Source organism: Delphinapterus leucas, chromosome 7 (assembly GCF_059928025.1).
Source record: "Delphinapterus leucas isolate spDelLeu-1000000601 "Yukka" chromosome 7, BTC_Dleu_Yukka2, whole genome shotgun sequence".
Classification (NCBI taxonomy): domain Eukaryota; kingdom Metazoa; phylum Chordata; class Mammalia; order Artiodactyla; family Monodontidae; genus Delphinapterus; species Delphinapterus leucas.
In genome coordinates, this window is record NC_143135.1 from 41,957,406 (window position 1) to 41,975,308 (window position 17,903).

Sequence of the window (17,903 nt, forward strand, 5' to 3'; positions counted from 1 at the left end):
CAGAGAAGATGCCCAACTCTTTCACATTTTACTTAGGTCCTCAATTCCAACCATCAGCTTCAATAACTGCTCCTATCCAATCTGTCTTAACACCTCTACACTCTCTCTTCCTTCCCTCTTCCCTCTTAAAAACTCTCTAGACTGTAGGCTCCATTAAGGCAGGGACTCTTATTTATTCCTGAATTCAACCCCTTACATCAAGTCAAGTGCCCAGCACTGAGTACACACAATAAATGTTTTCTGAAAAATAAAAAATGAATAAGAAAAAATAACCTCTCACTAGGGGGAAGGAGGGTGTTGGGAAGGGAATTACAATATACCAATTACAAGTGGTTCATGATAAAATGCCAAGATGAGTAAACAAAGGGCAGAGATGGCAGCAAAACACACATGCAGGCATTATTACTTAAAATAGGCCTTGTGGTCTGATAGCCCCCTTGATGACTCCCTTCTCACAGGTTTTCAGGGAAGCAAAGAATTCCAAAAGGATGTGGCAAAAAATCAGAAAGAGAAAAAAGAAGAGAGACTAACATACACTATCTGAGTAGTTAAGAAGTTTAGGGATAACTTCTAAATTTTGGAGAAAGGATTTTACATCCTACAGTTAAATAAAAATAAAAGCAACATGTTAAGTATCTGCTGCATGATGTCAAAGAAAAGCTACTGTGACATGACAATTAGTTCTAATCCAAAGAACTATCACAAAGGTATACAAAGTTCATTCAAAGTAAAAAGTCTGCTTAGTTGCTATGTAAGGATTTGCTAATTTTTTTGTTTTTTCCAACAGGACTATAAGAATTTAGATAGACAAATGAGCATCATTCTCTTCCAAAAAAAAAAAAATAATGCTATCATTGACATTTCTTTGGAGGGATATGCCTATAGAGTCAGAGTCCTTGCAAAACTGAGCTCACAGCTTTCTAATCACTTTTGTTTCTGACTCCAATTTTATTCTCTGAATCTTTACTGCCAAGCTTGGGTTCAAATTAATTTTGGATGTCTGCAAAAGTCAACTCTCTCCTTAAAGCATGAACATTTGCCCCTATTCAGTATATCCATTAGAATGTGCCAGTAGACTGTCCCCACATGGTCTAAGCAACACTGTACACTCTTAATCAGCGCCAGTTCGCAAAGTGTAGAAGATCCTAGGAGTCCCTGAGACTCCCACTTAGGGAGTTCACGAAGTCAAAACTATTTTCATAATAAAAGTAAAACATTATTTGCATTTTTCACTTTCATTCTCTCACAAGTATAGAGAGGAATTTTCCAAAGCTACATGTGTAATGACATCATCACTCTCGATGGCTCATGGAATGTGTGCTTGTATGTATATTCTTTTACTTTAAAAATTTCTCAATTTTAAATGGGACCTAATGAAACTTAAAAGCTTTTGCACAGCAAAGGAAACCATAAACAAGACAAAAAGACAATCCTCAGAATGGGAGAAAATATTTGCAAATGAAGCAACTGACAAAGGATTAATTTCCAAAATTTACAAGCAGCTCATGCAACTCAATATCAAAAAAACAAACAACCCAATCCAAAAATGGGCAGAAGACCTAAATAGACATTTCTCCAAAGAAGATACACAGATTGCCAACAAACACATGAAAGGATGAACATCACTAATCATTAGAGAAATGCAAATCAAAACTACAATGAGGTATCACCTCACACCAGTCAGAATGGCCATCATCAAAAAATCTACAAACAATAAATGCTGGAGGGTGTGGAGAAAAGGGAACCCTCTTGCACTCTTGGTGGGAATGTAAATTGATACAGCCACTATGAAGAACAGTATGGAGGTTCCTTAAAAAACAAAAAATAGAACTACCATATGACCTAGCAATCCCACTACTGGGCATATACCCTGAGAAAACCATAGTTCAAAAAGGGTCATGTACCACAATGTTCACTGCAGTTCTATTTACAATAGCCAGGACATGGAAGCAACCTAAGTGTCCATCGACAGATGAATGGATAAAGAATCGGCACATATATACAATGGAATATTACTCAGCCATAAAAAGAAACAAAATTGAGTTATTTGTAGTGAGGTGGAAGGACACAGAGACTGTCATATAGAGTGAAGTAAGTCAGAAAGAGAAAAATAAATACCATATGCTAACACATATATATGGAATCTAAAAAAAGGTTCTGAAGAACCTAGGGGCAGGACAGGAACAAAGACGCAGACGTAGAGAATGGACTTGAGGACACAGGGAGGGGGAAGGGTAAGCTGGGACAAAGTGAGAGAGTGGCATGGACTTACATATACTAACAAAGGTAAAATAGATAACTAGTGGGAAGCAGCCCATAGCACAGGGAGATCAGCTCGGTGCTTTGTGACCACCTAGAGGGGTGGGATAGGGACGGTGGTAGGGAGACGCAAGAGGGAGGAGATACAGGGATATATGTATATGTATAGCTGATTCACTTTGTTATAAAGCATTAACTTAACACACCATTGTAAAGCAATTATACTCCAATAAAGATGTTAAAAAAAAAGAAAAGGGAAACTAGAAGAGGAATACAGCATAAAGCTTACTTTGATAAATCTATACACAGAAAAAGATGGATGAAGAGCTGAACTCAGGAAGCATAGATCATACCTACAGTGTGAATACCCGACTGTTTGTAAAATTGTTCTTTTTAAATAACTCTCAGCACTCGATGAATGATCTAGCAATCCAGTATAAAATAAATCAATATTAATATTAATATTGCACTACAATTATCATAAGTACTAAATCACTATCATTGCTATTACTGCTTCTATCATGTTTTGAGTTTTTACTATGGCCCAGGCTTTGTGCAAAATGTTTTAAATAGCAGTATCTTATTTGAATCAATCATTCAACATGTATTTAACACGTGGTCTGTGTAAGGTATTGTTAAAGTCTCAAAACTTTACAAAGAGGTGTTACAGACTGAAAAAAAAAATTCTCAATTTTAATCTCTACTACGATAAAACATCAGTAAGATATTTGAAATAAAACCTCACAAAAGCAAAATCTCTTTGAAGTCCTCAATAATTTTTAAGAGTGTAAAGGGGTCCAGAGGTCAAAAGTTTGAGAATCACTGCCTTAAATAAATAGAATCTTTCAACCTATTTGGATGATATGAAAAAATACAGCCATAAGGTAATAATATCAGTCTGCAATACACTGCAGTCAATATACATTATCAAATAATTTGCTCAAGAGTTTTAATTAAAAGTCACTTGGAAAAAAGCTATAAATTATATCACGTTTTTAAAAAAGTCCTTACACTAGGCTACCAAATACTTATAATTTTAAAATGATATTGAATACAGTTTAGTTGATCTTCCCAGTTCTCAGGAAAAACTGAAAATGACCTTTGTACCTACCACACTTTAAGATGGCAAATTCTTCAAGCATAGTTATTATGTAGCTAGATTTTACGGTAGTAAATACTGAAATATTAATTCACATCTTTTTTTTATTGTCTCTAAAGAATTTAGAAACAATAATGAAAATGACTAAAACTTGTCTTTTTGTGTGTGTGTGTGTGTGTGTGTGTGTGGCCATTCCCCCTGGCACCCGGGATCTTAGTTCCCCGACTAGGGATCAAACCCATGCCCCCTCCAGTGGAAGCAAAGAGTCTTAACCAATGGATCACCAGGGAAGTCCCTTGTCTTTTTTTTTAATTGAGATAACTAACACTGGTTTATAACATCATATAAGTTCCACGATTAGGACATTATATTTTGACTCCTATATACACTACTGCGTGCTCACCAAGAAAAGTTTAGTTTCCATCTGTCACCATACAGTTGACCCCCTTTACCCATTTCACCCTACCCCCAACCCCTTCCTCTCTGGTAATCACTACTCTGTTCTCTGTTTTCACATTTAACCCACATCTTACCTTTAAAAATAAGTACATAGAAAGTTCATGTGATAATTCCTTAATCTAAGAGTTTAAAGTTAACACTTGCTACATTTTTCTCATGTGTAAGTATAAATATTTGTTTGAAACCCTCTTCCTCAAGTTAAACAAGCAAAAATTTAAAAGAATAATTAACAATTTCGATTTTCGATATTTTAATAATTAACAATTAATTAACAATAAAAGAATAATTAACAATTTTGATTTTCGATATTTTAAAAGGCAAAAACCTCACTTGGGTAGAGGAGAGTGTTAGTAGGAATACTCCAGCACTTAGTATTTACTTTACATGCCTTATACAGAGTCCAGTAAAGCAAACACCACAGCTTGCTCTGATACTCTTCCAACCTGCCAAGCAGTTCTCAGAGCCTTTGCCCGTGCTGTTCTCTCTACCTTTAACACTCTTCCTCCACGTACCACATGGATTCTTCCTCACTTCATCATTCAGGTCTCTGACCAAACGTCACCTCAGAGAGAACTTTTTCTGACCATCGTATCTAAAGCAGCACCTCCATCACTTTCAATCCCCCTTTTCTGCTTTACTTTTGAACAGCACGTGCCACTATTCAACATGTTATATAGTTGTTAACTTGTCTCCCTAACTAGAATGTAAATTCCAAATGCTGGGATTTTGTTTTCTTCATTGCCGTATCTCTAGTAACCTGAACAGCTTCTAGTATGTAGCAGGACTCACATCTTTGCGGAAGGGAGGGCAAATGGGAAGAACACAAGTGCACGAGAGTCTGGGGCAATGGGAAGAAAGTTACTAGAGTATAACTACCCTTGTGAGCTATACTGTCACTGAGTAGCCCTCAAAGAAGTAGATTTGTTTTAAAAAGTAATTCAGAGAAAAGAAGATTTTCTAGTTGAAATAAAGATTATTTAAAGTTTTCATGTGGGGACAAACTCAATAAACAGTGGGACAAAAGTAAATATTATTTTTATTCTTTAATGCCCTATTAATAGTTTCAAACAATTTATTTTTAAAAGTAAAAACAAATATTAATTTACATCACTATTAAAACCCTGTAGGTCTAGGATTACCTCTTAATGGGGAGGAGGGGGAATACAAACAAGAAAAACGTGGATGCTTCACAAAAGAGAAGTTTATCTTTCTGAACCAAAATTATATTTGAATGGAAATCATTCTCAAACAACGTAACATCTTAGTAAAGAAAACATTCTAAATATAGTTTAACCTTTTCTTAATTTATCCTAAGTCACTGTAGTGAATATTAGTGATTGTATTTTATTATAACTCTGTAATGTTAAGAAAATTAAAAGTTATATTTAAACCCTCCCACACTTCTGTACAGGTCTTATTGTGTACCTTCTCTTTTTCTCTTAATTATTTTTCTGTTATCATACTTTATCACTCCTAGGAGATAAGCTTCCCACTACTGCCCTAACCCATAAACTGACTCTTATTCCTTCTGATGTTAACCTCTGTTATTCGCTGCCCTTCACGCACTTCTCTTTTGATTTTGTCATCTTCTCTTTTAATTTTTGTAAACTTGGGCACCAAGCTTTTTGCCATTGGCTTAGGGAAATTAAGCTATTTTTACTCAGTGTGTACCAGCTACAACATACAACTAGTAAGGTATCCAACTCTCAAGATTACTTTTTCCATTTTATCACAAAGCGTTCCATCATCTTTGCCTTACTTTCTTATCTATTGGGGAAGTAATGTTATAAAGTAGAAAGGGATTTGTTATCAAGTCATCTGCGTTATATCCGACATCTATTAGCTACACAACTTCAGATAAAATAACCACCTCTGAGACTCATTGTCCATATTTGTAAAATGGGATATATCAACATCTGTCCCTACCGGAGCATGAGCTCTGGTTTCAATCATTCACAGACATTGGCTCTAACACTAACTATATGACCTTGTAGAATGGGAATAAGACCAGTACTTACCTTGAAGAGTTCCTGTGATAATTAAATACATATAAGGTGCTTTGCACACAGTGCCTGGCACAACTTAAGCACTCAATAAATGTCAGCCACTATTAACTATGGATTTCTACTGAAAGATCAAAACAGGCTGGAATACAAATCATGTCTAATAAATTATTTATTAACTCTAGAGAATTGTTAATCTATAAGTAATCAACATATCTTTTGATACTTTTCAGCAATTCTTTCACTGCTCAGAGTAACTCAGAGGTTTCTAGTTTTGGTCTTTTTTGTTTTTTTATACATAAGTCACAGCTGCCCTAGAAGGTTAAAAGGTATCAGATACCCACCTAATAACTAAAAAATTACATAGCTACTATACTAAACTTACTAACAATGAATGTCAGATAAATTCTAAAGCCTATAACTGTGAAATAATTTTACTCCAGCTCATTTCCATTTTTTTCTTAGCCATATTTTACTAAAGGTTCAAATGTATGACATACTCTTGTATTCTATATAACCCCTGTCACCATGTTCTTACTTGTCAAATGGGAATATGTGACTTTGCTACTTCCTAATACTTTTGTGAGGAGCAATTAGTGCTTACAAATTTTTCACTGTTATCAAAGCACTGTCTCACAGCATAGTAGGAGTTAGAAACTAACTCATTATTATCATTCTGAAACTATTTAAACATCTAGTAATTACAAATAATCTGCCTCAAATATTCTAAAAACACATTAAACCTTTACCATAAAGGTAATTTAGAACTTGTTATATAATTTTGTTCATCATAGAAGAAAGCTTTTTTCTCCTACTGATCACAAGTCATATTCAGTTTACTGCCATTCTTATAGGGTTTTTTTTTACCAATTTTTTTCAGGATACTTAAGAAATATACTAAGCTGTTGATGATTACAATAATTACATGCACAAACACACACTTTTTTCTCTCTTCCAAATGATCATTTTCCATACTTACCTTGCCACTAATGACTTCTTCTACTCGTTCCTGGGGTGTCTGCCCAGCTTTCTGCCTCACCAAAACATACACTGAATTCACCTTAGGACAAGACCTCAGCAACTTTTCCAGAAGTACCTTCCCTAGGAAACCAGTAGCTCCAGTGAGGAGGACATTCTTGCCTTCATAGTATTCTGGGATTGAAACCATTCTGATCCTAAGGAAAATATGACAAATAAGCATCACTTCAAAGATTTATGTTCATTGTTACATACTGAAAATCTCTTGGTATTCAAATAAGTATTTTCAAGGACAGGCAAAAATCAAAGTTCAACGTTAACACAAAAGGGGACATTAACGTTTGGCTCATTGTAGTAAGGTGGAAAGTACAGTGAACTGCAACACTGGCTTCTAATCCCTGTTTTTACCTGGACCACCTCAGACAAGTCACTCACCTTCTCTGGGCCTGGGTTTCTTTAGTACAGTTTGTACCAAGTGACCTCTAAAAATTCCTTCAGCAATAAGAATCCAAATCTTCACTTAAACCTCTGTTAAACCCCAAACATGAATAAGTGGTGTTTCTCTGTCTCCAAAAGTATTTATAACACCAAATAGAGGTCAGCAGCAAGACTCAATTGCCTAGCTTGTATAACATGGTGAGGTGTCATATTCACCTATCATCACCAGTTGAAACAAGAGGTAACACCAAGTCCTTTCTTTTACATGTCTGTAGTGACAATATATTCAAAAGGTACTTAAACCTCCCTTTTAGTAAGAAATATAGTAAGGAATATATAGACTGACTTATCCTCCCTACCCAAATTCCACTGAAACAGCAGAAAAGAGAGTATACTAATAGAATGAACACACAAAAGAACCATGATGAGTGGAAAAAATGAGATGCAGAAGGACTCATGCAGTATGTCACTATTCAAGGCTCAAACACATTCAAAATGATGCTACTTACTGTTTAGAAATGCATATACATGATAATATTAATAAATTCATTAGAGAGAGTATAATACAATCAGAAAAGAGAATAAGAAGCTTCAATTGTATTTATGTTTTGTTTAAGCTAAGGAGTAGATACCTGTATTTTATATCTAAATTTTTCACAATTATAAAAAATTAAATTCGTAACAATCTGAAAACCCATTAACAAGCAAAAAGAAAAGAAGGAAGAAAGGTAGGAAGGAAGGCAAGAAAAAAGAATTTCAAGAAACAGATGAGACTAAACTGATAGAGAAGCCATAGCATAAGAAATAACAACCTAAGCAAAACAAACATAGGAAAGCACCATAAGGAGGCAAGAGCTGTCCCAACCCCCTAAATAGAAAACACCAAGTTCAGGATCAAGAAGGTGAATAAAAGCTTAGGGAAATTAAGGTACCTAAAGGTTGCTCACAGAACAGCAAAGCCACTCCTGACAGTCTTACTTCCTGTATAAACTTTGGCTCCCAGGCTTAGTATCCAGATCTGCTGAGAACATCCAGCATGGCTGCTAAGGACAAAAGAGAAGTAGGGCTAAGTTTGAGGTTGCTCTGTACATCCACAAATGGAGGTGGGGCACTGGGAGAAAGGAAAGAAAAACAACCAAAAGAAGAAAAGTCTTCAGAGCACTTGTCCCCCAGAAATAAATTTTAGGTCCTCAGTTTATCTGGCTGCTGCTGACCCTTAAAACAAACTTATACAGAGCTCGCAGTAATTCCACTTGGAGAAAAGATCTCTTGGAAAATCAGGCTTCAGAAAACTGAGAGGAAGGCAGTATCAGCTACCAAAACCAATCATACTAGTCCTTCATAAATATGGATAACTAAGGATCATCAGATATTTAAGAAATATCTACAAAATTAAGAAGGACCAAAATGAAAAGCAACAGAACCAACCACGAAGAAAACTAACGTAATGAAAAATTTAAATTCTAATAAATACCCTCCAAGTCATTCACAAGAATATTGCATCCATCGAGTAAACTACTATGAAAAAGGAACAGAGAAGAAGAAACCATTGGAGACGGAGCTCTGCCCACCACAGCAACAGCCAGCTCTACCTACCACCAGTCCTTCCTATCAGGAAACTTGCACAAGCCTCTTAGATAGCCTCATCCACCAGAAGGCAGACAGCAGAAGCAAGAAGAACTACAATCCTGCAGCCTGTGGAACAAAAACCGTATTCACAGAAAGACAGACAAGATGAAAAGGCAGAGTGCTATGCACCAGATGAAGGAACAAGATAAAACCCCAGAAAAGCAACTAAATGAAGTGGAGATAGGCAACCTTCCAGAAAAAGAAATCAGAATAATGATAGTGAAGATGATCCAGGACCTCGCAAAAAGAATGGAGGCAAAGATCAAGAAGATGCAAGAAATGTTTAACAAAGACCTAGAAGAATTAGAGAACAAACAGAGATGAACAACACAATAACTGAAATGGAAAATACACTAGAAGGAATCAATAGCAGAATAACTGAGGCAGAAGAACGGATGAGCGACCTGGAAGGCAGAATGGTGGAATTCACTGCTGTGGAACAGAATAAAGAAAAAAGAATGAAAAGAAATGAAGACAGCCTAAGAGGCCTCTGGGACATTAAACACAACAACATTCGCATTATAGGAGTCCCAGAAGGAGAAGAGAGAGAGAAATGACCTGAGAAAATATTGAAAAGATTATACGTGAAAACTTCCCTAACATGGGAAGGGAAATAGCCACCCAAGTCCAGGAAGCACAGATAGTCCCATACAGGATAAACCCAAGGAGAAACACACTGAGACACACAGTAATCAAACTGGCAAAAATTAAAGACAAAAAAAAATTATTGAAAGCAGCAAGGGAAAAACGACAAATAACATACAAGGGAACTCCCATAAGGTTAACAGCTGATCTCTCAGCAGAAACTCTACAAGCCAGAAGGGAATGGCATGGCATATTTAAAGTGACGAAAGGGAAGAACCTACAACCAAGATTACTCTACACGGCAAGGATTTCATTCAGATTCGAAGGAGAAATCAAAAGCTTTACAGACAAGCAAAAGCTAAGAGAATTCAGCACCACCAAAGTAGCTCTACAACAAATGCTAAAGGAACTTCTCTAAGTGGGAAACACAAGAGAAGAAAAGTACCAACAAAAACAAACCCAAAACAATTAAGAAAATGGTCATAGGAACGTACATATTGATAATTACCTTAAATGTGAATGGATTAAATGCTCCAACCAAAAGACACAGGCTTGCTGAATGGATACAAAAACAAGACCCATATATATGCTGTCTACAAGAGACCAACTTCAGACCTAGGAACACATACAGACTGAAAGTGAGGGGATGGAAAAAGATATTCCATGCAAATAGAAATCAAAAGAAAGCTGGAGTGGCAAAACTATATCAGACAAAATAGACTTTAAAATAAAGAATGTTACAGGACACAAGGAAGGACACTACATAAGGATCAAGGGATCAATCCAAGAAGAAAACATAACAATTATAAATATATATGCACCCAACATAGGAGCACCTCAATACATAAGGCAACTGCTAACAGCTATAAAAGAATAAATCGGGGCTTTCCTGGTGGTGCAGTGGTTGAGAGTCTGCCTGGCGACGCAGGGGACACAGGTTTGTGCCCCAGTCCGGGAAGATCCCACATGCCGCGGAGCGGCTGGGCCTGTGAGCCATGGTCGCTGAGCCTGCGCGTCTGGAGCCTGTGCTCCGCAACGGGAGAGGCCACAACAGTGAGAGGCCCACATACCGCCAAAACAAAACAAAACAATAAATCAACAATAACACAGTAATACTGGGGGACTTTAACACCTCACTTACATCAATGGACAGATCACCCAAACAGAAAATTAAAAAGGGAACACAAGCTTTAAATGACACAATAGACCAGATAGAATTAACTGATATCTATAGGACATTCCATCCAAAAACAGTAGATTACACTTTCTTCTCAAGTGCGCATGGAACGTTCTCCAGGATAGATCATGTCTTGGGTCACAAATCAAGACTCAGTAAATTTAAGAAAATTCAAATCATATCAAGCATCTTTTCTGACCACAACGCTATGGGATTAGAAAGCAATTACAGGGGAAAAAAAGGAAAACACACAAACACATGGATTGTTCATATTTTGACAAAATAATATGTTACAAAAAAACCAAGAGATCACTAAAGAAATCAAAGAGAAAATCAAAAAATACCTAGAGACAAAAGACAATGAAAACACAACGATCCAAAACCTATGGGATGCAGCAGAAGCAGTTCTAAGAGGGACGTTTATAGCAATACAAGCCTACCTCAAGAAACAAGAAAAAAATCTCAAATAAACAATCTAACCTTATGCCTAAAGGAACTAGAGAAAGAAGAAAAAACAAAACCCAAAGTTAGCAGAAGGAAAGAAATTATAAAGATCAGAGAAGAAATAGAAACAAAGAAGACAATAGCAAAGATCAACAAAACTAAAAGCTGGTTCTTTGAGAAGATAAAATTGATAAACCATTAGCCAGACTCATCAAGAAAAAGAAGGAGAGCACTCAAAGCAATAAAATTAGAAATGAAAAAGGAGAAGTTACAACAGACACCGCAGAAGTACAAAGCATCCTAAGACACTACTACCAACAACTCTATGCCAATAAAATGGACAACCTGGAAGAAATGGACAAATCCTTAGAAAGCTATAACCTTCCAAGACTGAACCAGGAAGAAATAGAAAATATGAACAGACCAATCACAAGCACTGAAATTGAAACTGTGATTAAAAATCTTCCAACAAACAAAAGTCCAGGACCAGATGGCTTCACAGGTGAATTCTACCAAACATTTAGAGAAGAGCTACCACCCATCCTTCTCAAACTCTTCCAAAAAATTGCAGAGGAAGAAACATGCCCAAACTCATTCTATGAGGCCACCATCACCCTGATACCAAAACCAGACAAAGATACTACAAAAAAAGAAAATTACACACCAATATCACTGATGAATAAAGATGCAAAAATCCTCAACAAAATACTAGCAAACAGAATGCAACAACACATTAAAAGGATCATACACCATGATCAAGTGGGATTTATCCCAGGGATGCAAGGATTCTTCAATATATGCAAATCAATCAATGTGATACACCATATTAACAAATTGAAGAATAAAAACCATATGATCATCTCAATAGATGTAGAAAAAGCTTCTGACAAAATTCAACACATATTTATGATAAAAACTCTCCAGAAAGTAGGCACAGAGGGAACCTACCTCAACATAAACAGGCCATATACGACAAACCCACAGCAAACATCATTCTCAATGGTGGAAAACTGAAAGCATTTCCTCTAAGATCAGGAACAAGACAAGGATGTCCACTCTCACCACTATTATTCAACATAGTCTTGGAAGTCCTAGCCACGGCAATCAGAGAAGAAAAAGAAATAAAAGGAATACAAATTGGAAAAGAAGAAGTAAAACTGTCACTGTTTGCAGATGACATGATACTATACATACAGAATCCTAAAGATGCCACCGGAAATACAATACATACAGAATCCTAAAGATGCCACCAGAAATACAATACATACAGAATCCTAAAGATGCCACCAAAAAACTACTAGAGCTAATCAGTGAATCTGGTCAAGTTGCAGGATACAAAATTAATGCACAGAAATCTCTTGCATTCCTATATGCTAATGATGAAAAATCTGAAAGAGAAATTAAGGAAACACTCCCATTTACCACTGCAACAAAAATAATAAAATACCTAGGAATAAACCTACCTAGGGACACAGAAGACCTGTATGCAGAAAACAATATGACACTGATGAATGAAATTAATGATACAAACAGATGGAGAGATGTTTAACATGTTCTTGTGTTGGAAGAATCAATATTGTGAAAATGACTATACTACCCAAAGCAATCTACAGATTCAATGCAATCCCTATCAAATTACCAATGGTATTTTTTACATAACTGGAACAACAAATCTTAAAATTTGTATGGAGACACAAAAGACCCCAAATAGCCAAAGCAATCTTGAGGGAGAAAAACGGAGCTGGAGGAATCAGACTCCCTGACTTCAGACTATACTACAAAGCTGCAGTAATCAAGACAATATGATGGTACTGGCACAAAAAGAGAAATATAGATCAATAGAACAGGACAGAAAGCCCAGAGATAAACCCACACACCTATGGTCAACTAATCTATGACAAAGGAGGCAAGGATATACAATGGAGAAAAGACAGTCTCTTCAACAAGTGGTGCTGGGAAAACTGGACAGCTACATGTAAAAGAATGAAATTAGAACACTCCCTAACACCATACACAAAAATAAACTCAAAACGGATTAGAGACCTAAATGTAAGGCCAGACACTATAAAACTCTTAGAGGAAAACATAGGAAGAACACTCTTTGACATAAATCACAGCAAGGCGTTTTTTGATCCACCTCTTAGAGTAATGGAAATAAAAGCAAAAATAAACAAACGGGACCTAATGAAACCTAAAAGCCTTTGCAAAGCAAGGGAAACTACAAACAAGATGAAAAGACAACCCTCAGAATGGGAGAAAATATTTGCAAATGAATCAACGGACAAAGGGTTAATCTCCAAAATATATAAACAGCTCGTGCAACTCAATATTAAAAAAACAAACAACCCAATCCAAAAATGGGCAGAAGACCTAAATAGACATTTCTGCAAAGAAGACATACAGATGGCCAAGAAGAACATGAAAAGCGGCTCTACGTCACTAATTATTAGAGAAATGCAAATCAAAAGTACAATGAGGTATCACCTCACACCAGTTAGAAGGGGCATCATCAGAAAATCTACAAACAAGAAATGCTGGAGAGGGTGTGGAGAAAAGGGAACCCTCTTGTACTGTTGGTGGGAATGTAAATTGATACCGCCACTATGGAGAACTGTATGGAGGTTCCTTAAAAAACCAAAAATAGAATTACCATATGACCCAGCAATACCACTACTGGGCATATACTCAGAGAAAACCATAATTCAAAAAGACACATGCACATCAATGTTCACTGCAGCACTATTTACTACAGCCAGGTCATGGAAGCAACCTAAATGCCCATCGACAGACAAATGGATAAAGAAGATGTGGTACATACATACAGTGGAATATTACTCAGCCATAAAAAGGAAAGAAATTGGGTCATCTTAGAGACATGGATGAATCTAGAGACTGTCATGCAGAGTGAAGTAAGTCAGGAAAAGAAAAACAAATATCGTATATTAACACATATATGTGGAACCTATAAAAATGGTACAGATGAACCAGTTTGCAGGGCAGAAATTGAGACACAGATGTAGAGAACAAACATATGGACACCAAGGGGGGAAACTGGCGGGGGGTGGGGTGGGGGGGGTGATGAATTGGGAGATTGGGATTGACATATATACACTAATATGTATAAAATGGATAACTAATAAGAACCTGCTGTATAAAAAAATAAAATTTAAAAATTTAAAAAAAGCATTGGAAATAAGAAATGCAAATGTACGCAGAAAATTCAGTCAATATATAAGTAAATTATTAGAATTACCAAGTGAATATGAGAACTAGATACAAGGTTTATACAGAAAAAAACCCACCACCAACGCACAAGAAATAAAGTTAAAAAAAAACTATACCACTTATAATACCATCCAAAACACCAAAAAATTATGGAAAATATCAAGTATCGACTGATGAGGATGCAGAGAAACTGGAACTCATGCACATTGCTGATGGGAATGAAAAATGATTCAGCTGCTGTGGGAAAGTTTGGCAGTTCCTCAAAAAGTTAAACAAAAAATTATCATATGACCCTGCAATTCTGCTCCTAGGTATACACCCCAAAAGATCTGCAGATAGGTACTCAAAAAGTACATATACACACTTGTTTATAGCAGCAGTGTTTACAACAGCCAAATAGTACAAACAGCCCAAAAGTCCATCAACAAATGAATGGATCAACAAATCATGTATATATAGTGGAATATTATTCAGTCATAATAAGGAATGAAGTACTGACACGTACTACAATGGGGGATGAACCTCAAAAACATACTAAGTTTAAAAAATCAGATATAGAAGATCACATACTATAGGATTTCATTTTTATGAAATATCCAGAATAGATAAATCCATAGAGACAATGCAGACTGGTGGTTGGCAGCAGCTGAAGAGTGGAGAGAGTGGGCAGTGGAGGAAAACTGCTTCAGGAGCTTTACTTTGGAGTGAAGGAATTCTGGAACTAGACAGAGGTGGCAGCTGCATAACATTGTGAATGTAGCAAATGTCATTGAATTTTTCCCTTTAAAATGATTAATTTTATATTATGTGAATTTCACCTCAACGAATTTTTTGGGGGGGCTGAGTTGGGTCTTTGTTGTGGTGCACGGGCTTCTCATTACGGTGGCTTCTCTTGTTGCAGAGCACAGGCTCTAGGCACATGGGTTTCAGTAGCTGTGGCTCACGGTTCTAGAGCACAGGCTCAGTAGTTGTGGCGCACAGGCTTAACTGTTCCATGGCATGGGGCATCTTCCCAGGCCAGGGTTCGAACCCGTGTCCCCTGCATTGGCAGGCGGATTCTTAACCACTGCACCACCAGGGAAGCCCCTGAATTATTTTTTTTTTGAGACCACCAAAAATTAGAAATAAATGTAAAAGATACTAATGGAAAACTACAAAACATTGAGAGAAATCAAACAATACTTAAATAAATGGAGAGATGTACTACATTCCTTAGATTCAATACAATCCCAATCAAAATTTAAGCTGTTTTTATTTATGTATGGAAACTAAGACTCTAAAATGTTACAGAAATGCAAAGGGCCAAGAGTAGCCAAGACAAGCATTAAGAACAACAAAGCTGGAGAACTTATATTACCATGTAACAAGATGTATTATAAAGCTACAGAAATGTGGTATTGGGACAAGAAGAGAAGAGTACAATCAATGGATGTCCATATAGCAAAAAATGAATCTTGACTTCTATACCACACCACACACAAAAATGAATTCCAGACAGACTATACACCCAAATGTGAAAGGTAAAATAGTTATGATTCTAGAAGATGACACAGAACATCTCCATGATCATGGGGTAGGCAAATATTTATTAAATAGGACACAAGAAGTGCTAACCAAAAAGGAAAAATATTGATAAACTGGAAGACACTAAAACTGAGTTCATCCCACAACACTATTAACAGAGAGGAAAGGCAAAACAGGTAAAAGATATTGCAGTAGTATGTATAAATGACAACTGATTACTACCCAGAATATATGAAGAACTACAAATCAATAAGGAGAAGTGAAAAAAACAATAGAAAATGGGAAAGGCTTGAACAGAAAAGGAAGCATAAGGGAGAGTATCCAAATGGCCAATTAGCACATAAAAAAGGCTGAGGACTTCCCTGGTGGCATAGTGGTTAAGAATCCACCTGCCAATGCAGGGGACATGGGTTCGATCCCTGGTCCGGGAAGATCCCACATGCCACAGAGCAACTATGCCTGTGTGCCACAACTACTGAGCCCACACACCGAGAGCCTATGCTCCACAACAAGAGAAGCCACTGCAATGAGAAGCCCGCGCATGCAATGAAGAGTAGCCCCCGCTCCCCACAACTGGAGAAAGCCTGCGCACAGCAACAAAGACCCAATACAACCAAAAATAAATAAATAAAAATAAAATACAGTTTAAAAAATTTAAAAAGGGCTGAACTTCATTAGTTATCAAACCTCAATGTGATCCTGGTACACTGTCCCCAGAATGGCTAAAATGAAAAAGACAGACAATACATAGTATTGGTAAAGTTTCAGAGAGAGAAAAATGGAACTCTCATCTACTGCTGGAGGAAGTACAGATAGTTATAACACTTAGTAAAAGTGGTACAACCTAATAAAGCTAAACAATCACATATCATATGATGTAGCAGCTCCATTCCTGATTATATACCCAACAGAAATGAGTACATTTGTTCACCAAAAGACTCATAAACAATGTTTACATGTTTGTAGCAGCACTATTCCTACTGACCCAAAATTTAAAAAACCCAATGTCTGGTCAATAGTATATTACATAAATTATAGTATATTCATACAATGGAATATTAAAAAACAATAAGAATGAAGGAATTATCCTACACACCACATGGATGGGGCTCACAAAGAGAACACTGAGCCAAAGAGGCCAGACACAAAAGGTGTATACTGTATGATATCATGCATATAAAGTTCAAAATCAGGCAAAAAATCATCTACGGTTAAAAGTCAGAACAATGGTTATATTCCAGGGGAGGAAGAGGTAGCGACCAAAAAGGGTGTGAGGGAGGCTTCTGGGATACTGGTTATGTTCTATTTCTTGATCTGGGTGGCTCATTTTTTAAAGCTCGTCAAGTTGTACACAGGATTTATGGACTTTCTGAAGGTATGTTACATGTCAATAAAAAGTTTACTGTAAGGCTTCCCTGGTGGCGCAGTGGTTGAGAGTCCGCCTGCCGCTGCAGGGGGACACGGGATCGTGCCCGGGTCTGGGAAGATCCCACATGCCGCGGAGCGGCTGGGCCCGTGAGCCATGGCCGCTGAGCCTGCGCGTCCGGAGCCTGTGCTCCGCAACGGGAGAGGCCACAACAGTGAGAGCCCCGCGTACCACAAAAAAAAAAAAAAAAGTTTACTGTAAAAAATAAAAGTAAATATAGGGTGACCATATATGTCCTGGTTTTCCTGGAATAAGCCTGGTTTTACACATTATTCCAGCTTAACTTTGATTAGAGCCCCCTCTTCTCAAAAGTGTTCCAGTTTTCACAGTATGGTTACTCTACTTATAATCTGCTTCAGGTCTAATAAGACTATTTCAAGACTTCGTTGACCCCCAAACCTAATTAAAACTATAGAGCATTAAAATGTTGTCATAGGGGAGAAATGAAGAATAATTCTGCATCAATACACCAAACAAATCTGGTAAGTATTAATGACAATTACATACTAAATATATATTAAACACAGTGTCCTAGACACATGACCTAGAACAAGTTATTTAATTCTCTGAGCTTCATATGTAAAAATCTATTCAAGAAATATTTATTAAGCACCTACCAGATACCAGGAACCAGAAAGTTTTCCATAGGTGTACACA

At 36.8% G+C, this 17,903-nt stretch overlaps 1 protein-coding gene across 3 annotated transcripts in view; it reads right to left on the reverse strand.

The window, feature by feature from the left end:
- The window catches only part of FAR1 (fatty acyl-CoA reductase 1), a 72,579-nt gene that overhangs the window by 32,568 nt on the left and 22,108 nt on the right, over positions 1–17,903 (reverse strand). For 2 of the 3 annotated variants that reach the window (XM_022555641.3, XM_022555640.3), the window contains one exon: positions 6,800–6,995. In XM_022555641.3, the coding sequence (XP_022411349.1) occupies positions 6,800–6,988 (189 nt within the window). In that variant the 5' untranslated portion in view covers positions 6,989–6,995. Of the gene's footprint in view, positions 1–6,799; positions 6,996–8,168; positions 8,283–17,903 lie in introns of those variants that run through there. The other variant, XM_089915126.1, reaches the window with a different exon arrangement.